The following is a 17,419-nucleotide window of genomic DNA, read 5'->3' on the forward strand; positions in this document are numbered from 1 at the left end:
CATGATTTTTGCTACTGAACTCCGACAAAAATACAAAACTGAACGTAAAGTTCTGCAGGGCTAAACAGCAACTATGCAAAAACAAGATCCCACAACCTAAGGTGGGAAAAAGGGCTGCCTAAGTATGATCCCCAATCAGAGACAACAATAAACAGCTGCCTCTGATTGGGAACCATACTAGGCCAACAAAGAAATAGAAACATAGATTTGCCCACCCAAGTCACACCCTAACCTAACCAAATAGAGAATTAAAAAGGCACTCTAAGGTCAGGGCGTGACACTAGCGCTATGTGTGCTGCAGCAAAGTGCCCTTCTTCCCTATTGAATTACCAATAGTATGGTACCAGCTCTTTCCTGGTACCATAAAATTCACCAACTGGTGTTGATCTTTACTCTCAATGCATTATATCACAAGACCGTGGCACCGTTTTTGAATTACCTCCCATCAGCAGATCCCCATAAGGTTCAAATTACATACAATAATAACGTTTTCACAATGCTTTCAGTTCCAAAACGATTTCTTGCCAACCAATCCAAGTATGCCTGACTGCAGTGTGCAGTTTGGGGCAGGGCTCAATGTGGGCGGAGTCAAACGTTTGACCCCGCAAACACCCACATTTGACCCCGCCCACCTGTGTTTTTTTTGTCCATCTGAGGATTGACAGTCACACTTTGAATACAAACACACACTTTTGTGCAAGGCACACGTTGAATACAAACTTATTACATTTTTGAAGATCCTAAGAAATATTATATAAAGTGGTACACTTTATGTGAAAGTGTAAAGTGGTACACTGCTTCATGCTATATTTGAGACAAGCTACTGATATTGATGCAGTGAACAACACTTGTTATATATGTAATGTACTGTTAAAATTGTGTTGATAAATGTTATAACTCCGTAATTATATTATTTCATTAACCTTTCAGTGATACCCATCCCGGATCCGGGATCCTCCTCATCACAAAAGCTGACTAGCATAGCCTAGCCTAACGGGACAGGGATATCATATAATATAATTTTCATGAAATCACAAGTCCAATACAGCAAATGAAAGATAAACATCTTGTGAATCCAGCCATTTTTCCGATTTTTAAAATGTTTTACAGCGAAAACACAATATGTATTTATATTAGCTAACCACAATAGCCAAACACACAACCGCATATTTTCATATTTCCATGTTTCCATCGCATAGGTAGCTTTCACAAAACCGACAAAATAGAGATATAATTAGTCACTAACCAAGAAACAACTTCATCAGATGACAGTCTTATAACATGTTATACAATACATTTATGTTTTGTTCGAAAATGTGCATATTTGAGGTATAAATCATAGTTTTACATTGCAGTCACCATCAAAAATAGCATCAAAGCAGCCAGAATAATTACAGAGAGCAACGTGAAATACATAAATACTCATCATAAAACATTTATGAAAAATATATGGTGTACAGCAAATGAAAGATAAACATCTTGTGAATCCAGCCAATATTTCCGATTTTTAAGTGTTTTACAGCGAAAACACAATATAGAATTATATTAGCTTACCACAATAGCCAAACACATAACCGCATTTATTCACCGCAAAGGTAGCTTTCGCAAAAACCAGCAATAAATATAAAATTAATCACTAACCTTTGGACAACTTCATCAGATGACAGTCTTATAACATCAAGTTATACAATACATTTATGTTTTGTTCGAAAATGTGCATATTTAGAGCTGCAAATCGTGGTTATACATTGTGAATACGTAGCAACATTTCCCCAGAATGTCCGGAGATATTTTGGACACTCACCTAATCTGACCAAAGAACTCATCATAAACTTTACATAAAAATACTTGTTGTATGGCAAATGAAAGATACACTGGTTCTTAACCCTTTCATGCGTGAGTTCCAAATATCTCTAACGGTCGCCCCAGCGTGAGTTTTTTTATGCACGCGATGTTAGAATGTTCTCTCCATTCCAGAATGTGATTGATACGTAACAGTACATTTTATCCGCGCTGCCCTCAAACCAAAGCACGCAGCCTGTTTATATTTATAGGCTGTTTCAACTTCAATTTCAAATTATTTTCTAACAAGTTTTTATTTTCTAAAAACAGTTTGAATTTAGGTGTGTTCCGCCTCCTCATTCATTCACATAAAAATAGTAATTTTTACTTTTGCGGACAATTACATTTTTGGGACATTTCTGACACGGACAAAATTCCCCCAAGCACTTCCCAATTGTTTGTGCAGTTCACGTCTGCAGACATTTGCTCATCTCCCGTCAGAACATGATCTGCACACGTGTTCACATTTTCTATCTGTTGCCCTCATTGCAGTCATTGTTTTCGTTAATAATAATAACTTTGGAAATGTGTGCGTTTCTATCAAAGTAAGTGCATTATTACGTTGTAATAGTTTCTGTATGTCGTTTCTATTGTAGCGTACTGTATGTATGGAGCATAATATATTTGTGTATATTCTTTATAACCGCGGACACGTTACTCATTTTATAACCTTTATGGTGTTATAGTCAATCGTGCTTATGTAGCTACATTATTCTATTAGCTCTGTAAAACAATGCTAATTGCGTCAGAGAAGTACTATCTTGTGTTGTATTTTGAAGCTACATGGCCTTAGGACTCCCAAGTGGCGCAGCGGTCAAAGGCACAGCACATCAGTGCTACAGGCGTCACTACAGACTCCCTGGTTCAAATCCAGGCTGTGTTTCTATCAAAGTAAGTGCCTTATTACGTTATAATAGTTTCTGCTGTAGCTCACTGTATGTATGGATCATAATATATTCCTTATAACCGCGGACACGTGAGGTAACGTTACACATTTTATAACCTTTATGGTGTTGTAGTCAATCGTGCTTATGTAGCTACATTATTCTATTAGCTCTGTAAAACAGTGCTAGTTGCGTCAGAGAACTATTAGCTTGTGTTGTATTTTGAAGCTACCCTGACCTTATGACTCCCGAGTGGCGCAGCGGTCTATGGCACTGCATCTCAGTGCTAGAGGCGTCACTACAGACACCCTGGTTCAAATCCAGGCTGTATCACAACTGGCTGTGATTGGGAGTCCCATAGGACAGCGCACGATTGGCCCAGCGTTGTCCGAGTTTGGCCGGTGTAGGCCATCATTGTAAATAATAATTTGTTTTTAAATTACTTGCCTAGTTAAATAAATAAAAAATATGACCATGGTTTGTTTATTTGGTCTATTCAGCATAGCTCTGTTCTGCCCTGCCTTGCCCCCCTGTGGAGCTCAAAAGTTAGTTTCTTACTGTTATAACTCGAATTTGTGATTTTGTCAATGCAATAAACTATTTTTTATAGCAGTGTTTATTATGTTACTTCTTTGTAGTATTGTTTTATTGCTATATCCTTATATTGTATTCTAATTAATAATTCCTCTTTCTTCTGTACTTTCAGAAACCACAAACATTATTTGCCAATATCATAACTGGAGCTGGACATCTTTGGAGCAGAAGAATGAGGACAGCTTTTGTATGCTAACGTACACTCCTTAACAGTCTTACTGGATGAAAAGACAGCAAGAAAACACATATGCCAATATGTAATAGTCGTCTATTTTATTGCAGTATTGGTAGTTGGTTCAACAACTTGTTATACTAGAGGACAAAAAACTGAAAATGCATAACACATATTTAATATTCATGCAGTGACTGAACAACAACTGCATTTCCCCCCCCCCCCCCCCCCCCACCTCTGAAGGCATAGTATCATGGCAGTCAGTCACTTATTGCTGCAGATGTGCTCAATAATGCTTGAGCATGTGATACTCCTCAAAGCATGGTGAAATACATAGAGGTGTATCACAAGCTAAACACATGTATTTTGTCATCTTCCTCTGCTTACTTCTCCTGGTGCCAGACAGGCAGACTTTGCAGTGCCTCCTTGTGCGACTACCTTGAGCAGCAGTTTGAGGGACTTTGCAGGGAAAATGCCGTGCAGTAAGGCGTAGGGGATTGTTTACAGCAGGACGACCCCCAGTGGATGGGCGCCGAGGGGTGTGGTGCTCCTCCAGCAGCTCTCTCATTAGGTTCTCTCTGTATTTTTGGTAGGTAATTACTTTACCTAAGAGGGAGTGGGGAGGATGAAGAAAGTTAGAGGATGATGAGGCAGTGGGTAGGTGGGTGAGATATTGTCACTATAATTGCATAATGGATTTGTATGTGAACTGTACATCCAATTACAAAAATAGCTTGTTCAGTAATCATCTCACCTGTTAGTTGGCGGTGAACTATGCTGCCATTGAGGGCAGCAGTGTCGATCAGATGGAAAAATATCTTCTTATACCACTTGGTTGTTTTCCGAGTGCATTCCACAAAGCTGTTTATCATGTCTGCCTTATCCACTGCCCCCATTTTGAGGTTATAGTGAAGCACACAATCTGGTTTGATCTTTCTCACTCCAGTCAGGTGATCCACCTTCCCTGTGGCCGACATGGTTGCTGTATGGACAGTGGAGAGGACATGGACATCTCTTTTGTCATGCCACTTTACTGCCAGCTGTTGACCATTCTCCTGGAACTCCACCTCCCCTCTCTGCATCTTCCTGCATCCGAATGCCGGCATCCCCTTCCTGTTCGACCTGACTGTGCCACAGGCCCCTGTGCTGTTGGAGAGCAGATGCTGGAAGAGTGTGGGACTGCTGTACCAATTGTCCATGTACAAAGTGTGTCCCTTGTCGAGATGAGGAGCCAGCATGGTCATCACTACGGACCCGGACACCCCAAGCCCCTCATAATGTTTGATGTCAGTGGTGGACCCTGTGTAAACTATAATATCCTGGACAAATCCTGTCTTCACGTCGCACATGACAAAGAACTTGACTCCAAACCTGTGCCTTTTGGAGGGAATATATTGACGGAACGCCAGCCTACCTTTCCATAACATCAGGGACTCATCAATGCATAGGTCCTTGTATGGCACAAAGACCCGACCAAATGCTGATGTCAGGCTGGTTAGAACATTTCTTATTTTGTATAACGGGTCACTTAAGATGGCAGTAGCATTGTTGACGAAATGCAGGCATCGCAGCAGAACTAGGAAGCGGTCTTGGGAAAAGAGGGTGGCAAAGAAGGGAGTTGCAAACATAGGATCTGTGCTCCAGTATTCTCTTAGGGAGTTCTTCTTTACTATCCCCATGAGGAGGACTGTCACCAGGAAGGTATACATTTCACTAATTGTGGTTGTCACCCATTTAGCGAGTTTCCCCCTCACTCCTGGCTCTCTCTTCTCCTGTAGCTCCAAGGCATAGCGATTGGTCTCCTCTACTATGTCTCCCACCAGCTCCTCTGTCAGAAACAACTTGAAGCACTCTGCCTCAGTTGGAAATGGCAAGGGGCGTTGCACTCCAGACTGGGACTCGTCAAAGCAAACAGCAGGGCCAGGAGGGGTGAAATTACTGGTGGCCTTCCAGCTACCACAGAACTCCTGTACTTCATCCACTGTCGGTCTGCCTCCATCACCACCAGCATCTTCAAAGGGAACTGGTACTTCGTCAGTGGACAAGGGAAATTCAGATTCAGGGTTCTCAATGGCTACAAAGTTGGGGGGCAGCTCCTCACTGTCACTGTCAGAATCTGATTCCTGACTTTCATACTCAGACTCATTGTCAGAATTTTAAAAAATCTCCAGAATTTCCACATTTGTGAGTTGTCTCCTTTTGAAAGACATTGCTAATGCTACAGCTTAGCTCACTAGCTACATACATAAACAACAACACTGAATGGCTCAGAGTGAGAGGGTACGTGTTTGACTACCGGCATGCGCCACTTGTATCAATAAATCACTATCAGAAAATGTTTCGTGTGGCAATTATTTGTGTATTTACGGTTTTATTCACATGTTTTCAATTCTAGGTGACAAATCATGCATTCCGATTCTTGCACAGATTGTAATGGGCACATATTATGTGTGTAAAATACTTTTTTTGAAGGTTGTACTGATTATGATGAGCTAAGCTAATTCCAACTGTGTAGCCATGTTTGTTGACATACAATGCATTCTGGGTTTCACGTAATCGTCTGTTTGACCAAAGATGTTATAACAAAATGAGGTGAGTAAGAGTTCACAAATTCTTTGAGGACTTCCGGAAATGAATGGTGGGATGTGAACGACGGTAGATGACACACCCCTTCAACATGCATACTATAAACAGACCAAACTCTTCTCGTCTTCTCTTATTATCTTCGGTTTCTGTGAGGAAAAATGCATGGCTGCGCACTGAAACTAATCATCGGATTACCTTCGATTTCTATAAAGTGTTTTACCTAATTATTTCGATCAATGGTGAGCTCACCCGTGATGTGATTAATTATACATATTAATTGCTATTAGCTAATTCATATTGTAGTTTATGTCAGCCGAGAGTTAGAAAATATGACTGCTTGTGTTGGGTCAATCTTTCCTCAGTTAGCGCTAGGACTATTGTAGCCTACATTTTCCCGGTTAGGATGATTGTGTTATGCTATATATACTTCTGTGAATATCTGAGCATTGAATCCAAAAAATAAACTGCTCACATTCTGGACATAACTTTGTAAGGACTGTGTTTGTGTAAATAGTTTCTGAAAAAAGTGTGGCCAGCTCAAACGCTGATTGTTGCGTCATTCGAAACTGGCCGTTCTAAACGAGCGTTCTAAATGAGTGTTCTAATCACACGGGTGTGATCGTTCGCTTCAGGGACCACTGTAGAACGATCACACCCGTGTGATGGTACGTGTGAAAGGGTTAATGCAACCGCTGTGTTAGATTTTTTTTTATAACTTTACTACAACATACAAAATACATTATTGTGAGACAGCACTCACATATTCTCTGCCCTGTTGGATTCTACATATTCCACAGAAATAGGAAATAACATCATACATTTTTTCTTACTTTTGCTGAGCTTCCATCAGAATGTTGTGCAAGGAGTCCTTGGTCCAGAATAAATCGTTGTTTGGTTTTAGAATGTCCATTTCTTCTGTAGAATTCGCGCAACAATGCTAGCCAAGGTTGCTAACATTCCCATCCTCTCTTGGCGCAAAGAACGGAAAATTCCAAAAGTCCCAATAAACGTTGATTAAACTGACAAAACTCGGTTGAAAAAACCTACTTTATGATGTTTTTCTAATATGTATCAAATAAAATCAGAGCCGGAGATATTCGCCGTGTAAACCGAACAATTTTCAGAAGACAATGTGGAGCTCCTTCGCACGCCTTGGAAAACTGACAAAATGGCAGACCTGTCACTCCAAAAGCTCTTGTTCGACCTCAGATCAAGCTAGACACCCCATTCCACCTTCCACTGCCTGTTGACATCTAGTGGAAGGCGTATGAAGTGCATGTATATCGATAAACAAAAGCCAGTTGAATAGGCAGGCACTGAAACAGAGCCTCGTTTTCAGATTTTTCACTTCCTGTATGGAAGTTTGCTGCCAAATGAGTTCTGTTTTACTCACAGATATAATTCAAACAGTTTTAGAAACTTGAGTGTTTTCTATCCAATAGTAATAATAATATGCATATTGTATGATCTAGAATAGAGTACGAGGCCGTTTAAATTGGGCACGATTTTTTCCAAAGGGAAAACAGCGCCCCCCTATTGACAAGAAGTTTAATTAAGCATATACAGTTCAAGTCAGAAGTATACATACACTTAGGTTGGAGTCATTAAAACTCGTTTTTCAACCACTCCACAAATTTCTTGTTAACAAACTATAGTTTTTGGCAGGTCAGTTAGGACATCATTTTTCCAACAATTGTTTACAGATTATTTCACTTATGATTCACTGTATCACAATTCCAATGGGTCAGAAGTTTACATACACTAAGCTGACTGTGCCATAAACAGCTTGGAAAATTCCAGAAAGTGAATTTAGAATCTTCTGATAGGCTAATTGACATGTATTTCAAGGCCTACCTTCAAACTTTGCTTGACATCATGGGAAAATCTAAAGAAATCAGCCAAGACCTCAGATTTTTTTTTTTTTTTACCTCCACAAGTCTGGTTCATCCTTGGGAGCAAACACCTGAAGGTACCACGTTCATCTGTACAAACAAGCGCAAGTATAAACACCATGGGACCACACAGCCATCACACCGCTCAGGAAGGAGACATGTTCTGTCTCCTAGAGATGAACGTACTTTGGTGCGAAAAGTGCAAATCAATCCTAGAACAACAGCAAAGGACCTTGTGAAGATGCTGGAGGAAACAGGTACAAAAGTATCTATATCCACTGTAAAACCAGTCCTATATCGACATAACCTGAAAGGCCGCTCAGCAAGGAAGAAGCCACTGCTCCAAAACCAACATAAAAAGCCAGACTACGGTTTGCAACTGCACATGGGGACAAAGATCCTACTTTTTTGTGAAAAATAGAACTGTTTGGCAATAATGACCATCATTATTTTTGGAGGAAAAAGGGGGACGCTTGAAGGCCGAAGAACGCCATCCCAACCGTGAAGCACGGGGGTGGCAGCATCATGTTGTGGGTGTGCTTTGCTGCAGGAGGGACTGGTGCACTTCACAAAAAAGATGGCATCATGAGGCAGGAAAATTATGTGGATATAGTGAAGCAACATCTCAAGACATCAGTCACGAAGGTTAAGCTTGGTCGCAAATGGGACTTCCAAATGGACAATGACCTCAAGCATACTTCCAAAAGTTGTGGCAAAATGTCTTAATTAAGGACAACAAAGGCAAGGTATTGGAGTGGCTTTCACAATGCCTTGACCTCAATCCCATAGAACATGTGTGGGCAGAACTGAAAAAGCGTGTGCGAGCAAGGAGGCCTACAAGCCTGACTCAGTTACTCTAGCTCTGTCAGGAGGAATGGGCCAAAATGCACCCAACTTAGTGTGGGAAGCTTGTGGGAGGCTATCCGAAACGTTTGACCCAAGTTAAACAATTTAAAGGCAATGCTACCAAATACTAATTGAGTGTATGTGAACTACTGACCCACTGGGAATGTGATGAAATAAATAAATGCTGAAATAAATCATTATCTTGACTATTATTCTGACATTTCACATTCTTAAAATGAAGTGGTCATCCTAACTGACCTAAGACAGGGCATTGTTACTTGGATTAAATGTCAGGAATTGTGAAAAACTGAGTTTAAATGTTTTTTGCTAAGGTGTATGTAAACTGCCGAATTCAACTGTATATACAGTTACTACCTATCCTGATTTATAATGCTATTTACTTTCCTCATGAGAATGGAGACAGACTATACCATATAGACATACTGACAAGCTGAATGTGCTTTGTACACTAAGTCAGACCAGCTCCAGTAAAGAGATCAGAGACATAACACAATTAACACACAAAAACAAGGTTTGACCACTCCTCAAAAATAGCTTCACTCCTGCTTCTCAAAAGAGGCAAAGAGTAATTTCCTTGTTGTCAACTGCCTCCACATAGAACATCTCAATCTTTCTGGAACATGAATGGTTCCTTGAGGAGAATATTTTCCTCTTCATCCAGGCCATCATACAACCGTAGTTCTTTAAGGGTTGTAATGTGGTCTTCCCCGTCCATCCCAATTACACTAGTGAGGGAAACAGTGCCTTTAAATGTTTGGTGTTCGCACCACCTTGCTGCCTCTAGGGTGTCCCTTAGAAGAACATCTGCTTCCTTGAAGAAAAAGGAAGAATAAATATTAGGAATAGTGCCTCATTGGGTGATCAAGTCAAATTACACCCCACTTTCACAATACCACCATGCAAACAAAAGCCACTATTACTAAAGGGGTTTTCAGTGATATCGATAACTACTCAACAAGTCATCACAATTATTATATCTTGCCATGCATCAAGTATTCAGCATTACACACGGTAGACTACATACACAGTTCACAGTTCGCCGCGCGTGTTGTTTTCAGTATCGTCTAGAAAGAAAACAGAGTGTGGTCATTACGTAATGTAAGGGAACCTCTAGGGATGTGTGTACAGGAATGCACTTTACTTTAGCTCATAGCCTATACAGTACCTGGTCCTGCAGAGCTGGATGCTGATGTGACTTCTTGGGGGGACATCTTCATATCCTGAAATATATTGGAGGGGGGGCTTAAGTCTTAACATTGGTTTAAGACTATACCACTCATCATGATACCTACCTGTAGTGCGTTCTGATTTCACCGCCTTTTTCCATCTTTCAACCTCTCTTCTTCAGACCTTAGTGAGTGAATGACATACATTCAATATGAACATATAAGATTCCCTCATTGTAAGCAATTAGCTAGCTCACGTGCAAATGGGTGCTAATTAACTCTATGCTAACATCGGTGCGGTAGTTGGTTATATAAAAATATACCACTGCACTGGTATAACATGAATATTACAAAGTAAATTATGCATAATGACAGTATCACTTACTTCCATGGTTTATATTTTTATCCATGTAGGTTAGGTAAGGTTCGATTAAGATTCGCTTTCGTTGATGTTCATAGCTTCGACGTGAACCTCAACTTGGGTGACCTTGAAGGAGACGGGAAGGGTTCGGGTTAAACGCATTTGACTCCACCCACATTGAACCCGGCCCCGAACTGCACACTGCGGTCAGGGGCTTCTCAACAAATCAAATCAAACCTAAGGCGCAGTTGGTGCCGCCACTACTGGCCACTGTATTACTGCTCCCTGAAGCTGGTGTACGTTTTTATTTTACAGGTCACAGTGTGGATTCTGCAGAATCATGAGGGTGTCAGTTGGGCAAAGCTGTACTTAGTTATCCTCACACATATTGCCTCCCCATAACTTTATTTTATTTAGCTATTTGGTTGCATCTGCATGTACATTTGAGAGGCAGAGTCTAAGTGGCTAAGCGGGCCATATCAGAGCTAGCCAACCCTCATTGTCTGCCTCGTCAGATGTACATTGTGTTCAACTGTAATCATCCTCAGTGTGATTAGGTTCAACCTAAAACGTATCGTACCTGTATCATATTGGAGCTCATGTATCCAACAGTGGAGGCTCTTCGGAGGAGGAAGGGGAAGACCATCCTCCTCAGTGAATTTCATAAAAATGAAATGGTGACACATTAAAAATAATTTCCTTTTTAGATAAAACTATACTATCAATATATTCACGTCACCAAATAATTGATTAGAACACACTGTTTTGCAGTGTACCAGCAACTCACTTAATACGGAAGTGGTCAGATGACACAGATGCTATGCTACAGGACTATTTTGCTAGCACAGACTGGAATATGTTTCGGGATTCATCCAATGGCATTGAGGAGTACACCACCTCAGTCACTGGCTTCATCAATAAGTGCATCGACGACGTCGTCCCCATAGTGACCGTACGTACATATCCCAACCAGAAGCCATGAATTAGAAGCAACATCCGCATCGAGCTAAAGGCTAGAGCTGCTGCTTTCAAGGAGCGGGACACTAATCTGGACTCTAAGAAATCCTGCTATGCCCTACGACGAACCATCTAACAAGCAAAGTGTCAATACAGGATAAGATTGAATCCTACTACACCGGCTCTGATGCTCGTCGGATGTGGCGGGGCTTAAAAACTATTACGGACTACAAAGGGAAACCCAGACGTGAGCTGCCCAGTGACGCGAGCCTACCAGATGATTTAAATGCCTTTTATGCTCGCTTCGAGGCAAACAACACTGAAGCTGTTCTGGACGACTGTGTGATAACGCTCTCGGTAGCTGATGTGAGCAAGACCTTTAAACAGGTCAAAATTCACAAAGCCGCGGGGCCAGACGGATTACCATGACGTGTATTCAAAGCATACGCGGATAAACTGGCACGTGTCTTCACTGACATTTTCAACCTCTCCCTGACCAAGTCTGTAATACCTACATGTTTCAAGCAGACCACCATAGTCCCTGTGCCCAAGGAAGCGAAGGTAACCTGCCTAAATGATTACCGCCCCATATCACTCACGTCGGTAGCCATGAAGTGCTTTGAAAGGCTGGTCATGGCTCACATCAACAGCATCCTCTACCCACTCCAATTCGCATAACGCTCCAACAGATCCACAGATGACAAAATCTCAATCGCACTCCACACTGCCCTTTCCCACCTGGACAAAAGGAACACTTATATGAAAATGCTGTTTGACTATAGCTCAGTGTTCAACACCATAGTGCCCACAAAGCTCATCACTAAGCTAAGGACCCTGGGACTAAACACCTCCCTCTGCAACTGGATCCTGGACTTCCTGACGGGCCAATCCCAGGTGGTAAGGGTAGGCAACAACACGTCTGCCACGCTGATCTTCAACACTGGGGCCCCTCAGGGGTGTGTACTTAGTCCCCTCCTGTACTCTCTATTCACCCGCGACCGCGTGGCCAAACACGACTCCAACACCATCATCAGACAACATAACATTGGTAGGCCTGATCACCGACAACGATGAGGCAGCCTATAGAGAGGAGGTCAGAGACGTGGCAGTGGGGTGCCAGGACAACAGCCTCTCCCTCAATGTGAGCAAGACAAAGGAGTTGATCGTGGACTACAGGAAAAAGTGGGCCGAAAAGGACCCCATTAACATTGACGGGGCTGTAGTGGAGCGGGTCTAGAGTTTCAAGTTCATGGGTGTCCACATCAAACTATCAAAACACACGAGACAGTCGATAAGAGGGCGCGACAACACCCTTTCCCCCTCAGGAGACTGAAAAGATTTGGCATTGGTCCCCAGATCTTCAAAGTTCTACAGCTATACCATCGAGAGCATCCTGACCGGTTGCATCACCGCCTGGTATGGCAACTGCTCGACATCTGACCGTAAGGCGCTACAGAGGGTGGTGCGTACGGCCCAGTACACCAGGACACTAGGCAGTGTCAGAGGAAAGCCCCAAAAATTGTCAGATACTCCAGTCACCCAAGTCATAGACTGTTTTCTCTGCTACCACTCCGGCGTCAAGCATCAAGTCTAGGACCAAAAGCCTCTTAAGGATCCACCCCTTTTCTTTTTTTTTTTCCCGCCTAAAATGACATACCCAAATCTAACTGCCTGTAGCTCAGGCCCTGAAGGATATGCATATTCTTGGTACCATTTGAAAGGAAATACTTTTCATTTGTGGAAATGTGAAAGGAAGGTAGGAGAATATAACACAATAGATCTGGGAAAAGATATTACAAAGAAAAAACCAACCGCTCTTTTGTATTTTTTTTGTACCATCATCTTTGAAGTGCAAGAGAAAGGCCATAATGTATTATTCCATCCCTGCTGCAATTCAGAGTTTGGCCACTAGATGGCAGCAGTGCACGTGCAACGTTTTAGACTGATCCAATGAACCATTGCATTTCTGTTTCAGATTTTGTATCAAGAAAGCCCAAATGTGCCTATTTGTTTATTAATAAACTTTTCATGTTCAAAATTGTGCACTCTCCTCAAACAATAGCATGGTATTATTTCACTGTAATAGCTACTGTAAATTGGACAGTGCAGTAAGATTAACAAGAATTTAAGCTTTCTGCCAATATCAAATATGTCTGTGTCCTGGTAGATGTTCTTGTTACTTACAACCTCATGCTTATCACATTAGCCTACGTTAGCTCAACCGTCCGGTGGAAGGGACACCGATCCCGAAGAAGCGTCTACCCCCAAGCCATAAGACTTCTGAACAAATAATCAAATGGCCACCGGACTATTTACATTGACACCCCCCCCCCCCTCCATCTCTGTTGTACAGTGCTGCTACTCGCTGTTTATTATCTATGCATAGCCACTTCACCCCTACCTACATGTACAAATTACCTTGACTAACCTGTACCCCCGCACATAGACTCGGTACCTGTACCCCCCTACCTATAGCCTAATTTTTGTTATTTTATTGTGTTACTTTTTATGATTTTTTACTTTAGTTTATTTGGTAAATATTTTCTTAACTCTTCTTGAACTGCACTGTTGGTTAAGGGCTTGTAAGTAAGCAATTCACAGTAAGGTCTACACAAAGTTTGATTTGATCCTGGCAAGTAAATCTCATCAATGTGTTCCAGTTGCACATTTCATAACTGTTTTGTTTTCTTAAAGAAAGCCTATATTTCTTCTGATTTAGGGGTCTGCTTCATGTTACTTTGTTAGCACTTACACTTAGCTCAAAGTGTCCTACAGATTTGTTTACTAAAATAATTGAATGTACATGTGTCAAACTCATTCAATGGAGGGCTGAGTGTTTGCAGGTTTTTTCCTCACTTGTACTTAAATGATGAATTAAGGTCACTAATTAGTAAGGAACTCCCCTCATCTGGTTGTCTAGGTCTTAATTGAAGGGGGGGACAGCAGACACTAGGCCCTCAATGGAATTAGTTTGACACTCCTGATTTAATGGAAAGAACCAACATTCCAGCACCTTCTTCAGGGAGGGTTGAGGAAGCCACATGGGCTGCATTGACAGAGGCAGCCCAATTCTGATTATTTTCCTGCTGTCTTTTAACCAATCAAATTAAGTCATCATCTCACCTCTAAAGAGCTTCAACCTATGCTTTCTGACAAAACTCACTATTTTAGAAGTTCTCCAAAGTAAATAAGGCAAACTTTTATGACTGCTGACTACCAACTAGGGTTGAATGGCGGGAACCCGGTTACCAAGAGTTACCGCCCAAAACCACTCCCTTTTCCCAGGATAAATAACTGAAAAACTGGTAAATTATCTATATGAACGGCATAACGTGAAATGGAACTATTAAATTATATGCAATGTCTAGATCTGGCTTCTCTAGGGCCTTCTCTCTGCTCGCTGCATGATCAATCATCAACGCTCAGGGTGGGGACATACAGCCCATGTCACGCCCTGACCTTAGAGAGCCTTTTTATGTCTCTGTTTGGTTTGGTCAGGGTGTGATTTGGGGTGGGCATTCTATGTTTTGTTTTCTATGTTTTTTTATTTCTATGTTTTGGCCGGGTATGGTTCTCAATCAGGGACAGCTGTCTATCGTTGTCTCTGATTGGGAATCATACTTAGGTAGCCCTTTTTCCCTCCTGTCAGTGTGGGTAGTTATCTTTGTTAGTGGCACTATAGCCCTGTAAGCTTCACGGTTGTTTTTCGTTTGTTGTTTTGTTGGCGACATTTTAAATAAAAAGAGAAATGTACGCTCACCACGCTGCACTTTGGTCCACTTCTTTTGACGGCCGTGACAGCCCATCTCAGTATGGAGCGCAGTTCAGAATGCATGTAGACCTATCATCTCATCATGGTAACTTTTTTCTTGTGACAGGTAGGCCCTAAATTTGACGCAGGATAGCTATGCTACAGTAATATAAGAATGCATGTCTAATTTACACATCTCCATCTGGCTTTCAGGGGTCATCAATTTTTTTAATTGTTTTATTGATTGCAGCTGCAGAGTTTTAAAACAGCCTATCATTTGAATATTGTTGCTGTCTCTTGCGGAATATGCACGCACCTGTGCTCCGCTCCTTAGCTCTTGGCGTCCCATGCAAGAAAAGCGAGACTAGAATAGCTTGCTGGACATTTTGTTTGTGCATTTCTTACACCGTACCCAAACCGGCATCATCCGTGCGCCATCATGCGCAAATTGATTTTTGTCCACCCACACCAAACGTCATCACGACACGCAGGTTGAAATATCAAAACAAAATCAGAACAAATTCTATTAATTTGGGGACAGGTCGAAAAGCATTAAACATTTATGGCAATTTAGCTAGCTAGCTTGCTGTTGCTAGCTAATTTGTCCTGAGATATTGTCACGCCCTGGCCTTAGTTATCTTTGTTTTCTTTATTATTTTAGTTAGGTCAGGGTGTGACATGGGGAATGTATGTGTTTTTTGTAGTGTCTAGGGGTGTTGTATGTGTATGGGGCAGTGTCTAGTGTAGTTGTCTAGGTAAGTCTATGGTTGCCTGAAGGGTTCTCAATCAGAGACAGCTGTCATTCATTGTCTCTGATTGGGAGCCATATTTAAGGCAGCCATAGGCATTAGATTAATGTGGGTAATTGTCTATGTTGTACGTTTGATGCTTGTGTATGCACTTACGTCATTAGCTTCACGGTTGTTTGTTGTTTTGTTTAGTTTGTAAGTGTTTAGTTCGTGGTTCATCTTCGTCTAATAAAAGAAGATGTATTTTTCTCACGCTGCGCCTTGGTCCACTCTCTCACCTCAAGACGACCAGACAGAATTACCCACCAGAATCGGACCAAGCAGCGAGAATCAAGGCAGCAACAGCGAACACAGGATTATAGGAATTGGGAGGAAATTCTGGACCGCGAAGTACCAGGAGAATATAACCGCCCCAAAGCTGAGCTGGAGGCAGCGAAAGCAGAGAGGCGGCGTTTTGAGGAGCTAGCACGGAAGCAGGAGAAGGATCTGTGCTATAATACCTGGGAGGAGATCGACAGATGGGCGATCGACCCAAGGAGAGTACCGGAGCCCGCCTGGGATTCGATGGAGCAATGTGCGGAGGGATACCGGCGAATGGAGGCAGCACGACGACGCGGTAGGAAGCCTGTGAGTCAAGCCCAAAAATTTCTTGGGGTGGGGCTAAAGGGTAGTGTGGCGAAGTCAGGTAGGAGACCTGCGCCAACTTCCCGATCTTACCGTGGAGAGCGAGAGTACGGGCAGACACCGTGTTACGCAGTAGAGCGCATGGTGTCTCCTGTACGTGTGCATAGCCCGGTGCGGTACATACCAGCTCCTCGTATCTGCCGGGCTAGATTGAGTATTGAGCCGGATGTCATGAAGCCGGCCCAACGCATCTGGCCACCAGTGCGTCTCCTCGGGCCGGCATACATGGCACCAGCCTTACGCATGGTGTCCCCGGTTCGCCTACATAGCCCAGTGTGGGTTATTCCACCTCCCCGCACTGGTCGGGCTATGGGGAGCATACAACCAGGTAAGGTTGGGCAGGCTCAGTGCTCAAGGGAGCCAGTACGCCTGCACGGTCCGGTATTTCCGGCGCCACCTCCCCGCCCCAGCCCATTACCACCAGTGCCTACACCATGCACCAAGCCTCCTGTGCGCCTCCAGAGTCCTGTGTGTCCTGTTGCTGCTCCCCGCACTAGCCCTGAGATGTGTGTCCCCAGCCCGGTACCACCAGTGCCGGCACCACGCACTAGGCCTAATGTGCGTCTCCAGGGTCCAGTATGCCCTGTTCCTTCTCCCCGCACTAGCCTTCAGGTGCGTGTCCCCAGCCCGGTACCACCAGTTCCGGCACCACGCACCAAGCCTCATGTGCGTCTCCAGAGCCCTGTACGCACTGATCCTTCTCCCCGCACTCGCCCTGAGGTGCGTGCCCTCAGCCCGGTACCACCAGTTCCGGCACCACGCACCAGGCCTACTGTGCGCCTCAGCAGGTCAGAGTCGGCCGTCTGCCCAACGCCGCCTGCACTGCTCGTCTGCCCAGCGCCGTCTGAGCTGCCTGCCTGCCCAACGCCACCTGAGCCATCCGTCTGCCCAACGCCACCTGAGCCATCCGTCTG

General features: G+C 43.1%; 2 protein-coding genes and 1 long non-coding RNA gene across 5 annotated transcripts; 1 reads left to right on the plus strand and 2 right to left on the minus strand.

Moving 5' to 3' along the window:
* Nucleotides 1–2,151: 2,151 nt before the first annotated feature.
* Nucleotides 2,152–4,488, plus strand: LOC120023456. Of its 3 annotated transcripts, XR_005472691.1 has the most exons (4): nt 2,152–2,387; nt 3,433–3,577; nt 3,899–4,081; nt 4,439–4,488. It is a non-coding gene; the product is annotated as an uncharacterized LOC120023456 (long non-coding RNA). The 3 variants fall into 3 exon arrangements; XR_005472689.1 differs by having other exon boundaries at nt 3,433–4,081; XR_005472690.1 differs by lacking the exon at nt 2,152–2,387 and adding an exon at nt 2,783–2,823 and having other exon boundaries at nt 3,433–4,081.
* LOC120023455 (piggyBac transposable element-derived protein 4-like) lies at nt 3,720–4,534 on the minus strand. The gene is made up of 2 exons (XM_038967475.1): nt 4,247–4,534; nt 3,720–4,098 (listed from the first exon to the last, which is right to left on the minus strand). Exons 1-2 carry the CDS (start codon nt 4,467–4,469, stop codon nt 3,779–3,781), a joined length of 543 nt encoding a protein of 180 aa, XP_038823403.1. The 5' UTR covers nt 4,470–4,534; the 3' UTR covers nt 3,720–3,778.
* A 64-nt stretch (nt 4,535–4,598) lies between these two features.
* Nucleotides 4,599–5,081, minus strand: LOC120023677 (piggyBac transposable element-derived protein 4-like; the record flags this gene model as incomplete). Its single annotated transcript, XM_038967730.1, has 1 exon — nt 4,599–5,081. A coding segment is annotated over one exon (483 nt), but the record flags the coding sequence as incomplete, so codon positions are not given.
* Between the last annotated feature and the right edge of the window lie 12,338 nt (nt 5,082–17,419).

The sequence above is a fragment of the Salvelinus namaycush genome, chromosome 28 (assembly GCF_016432855.1).
Source record: "Salvelinus namaycush isolate Seneca chromosome 28, SaNama_1.0, whole genome shotgun sequence".
NCBI lineage: Eukaryota > Metazoa > Chordata > Actinopteri > Salmoniformes > Salmonidae > Salvelinus > Salvelinus namaycush.

What these genes read in the sequence shown, in the direction of transcription:
- LOC120023455 (XM_038967475.1), bottom strand. Translation starts at nt 4,469, where the DNA reads ATGTCGGCCACAGGGAAGGTGGATCACCTGACTGGAGTGAGAAAGATC. An exon ending in AGTTCACCGCCAACTAACAG is followed by an intron (nt 4,099 to 4,246) that starts GTGAGATGATTA and finishes ACTCCCTCTTAG; the next exon opens with GTAAAGTAATTACCTACCAA.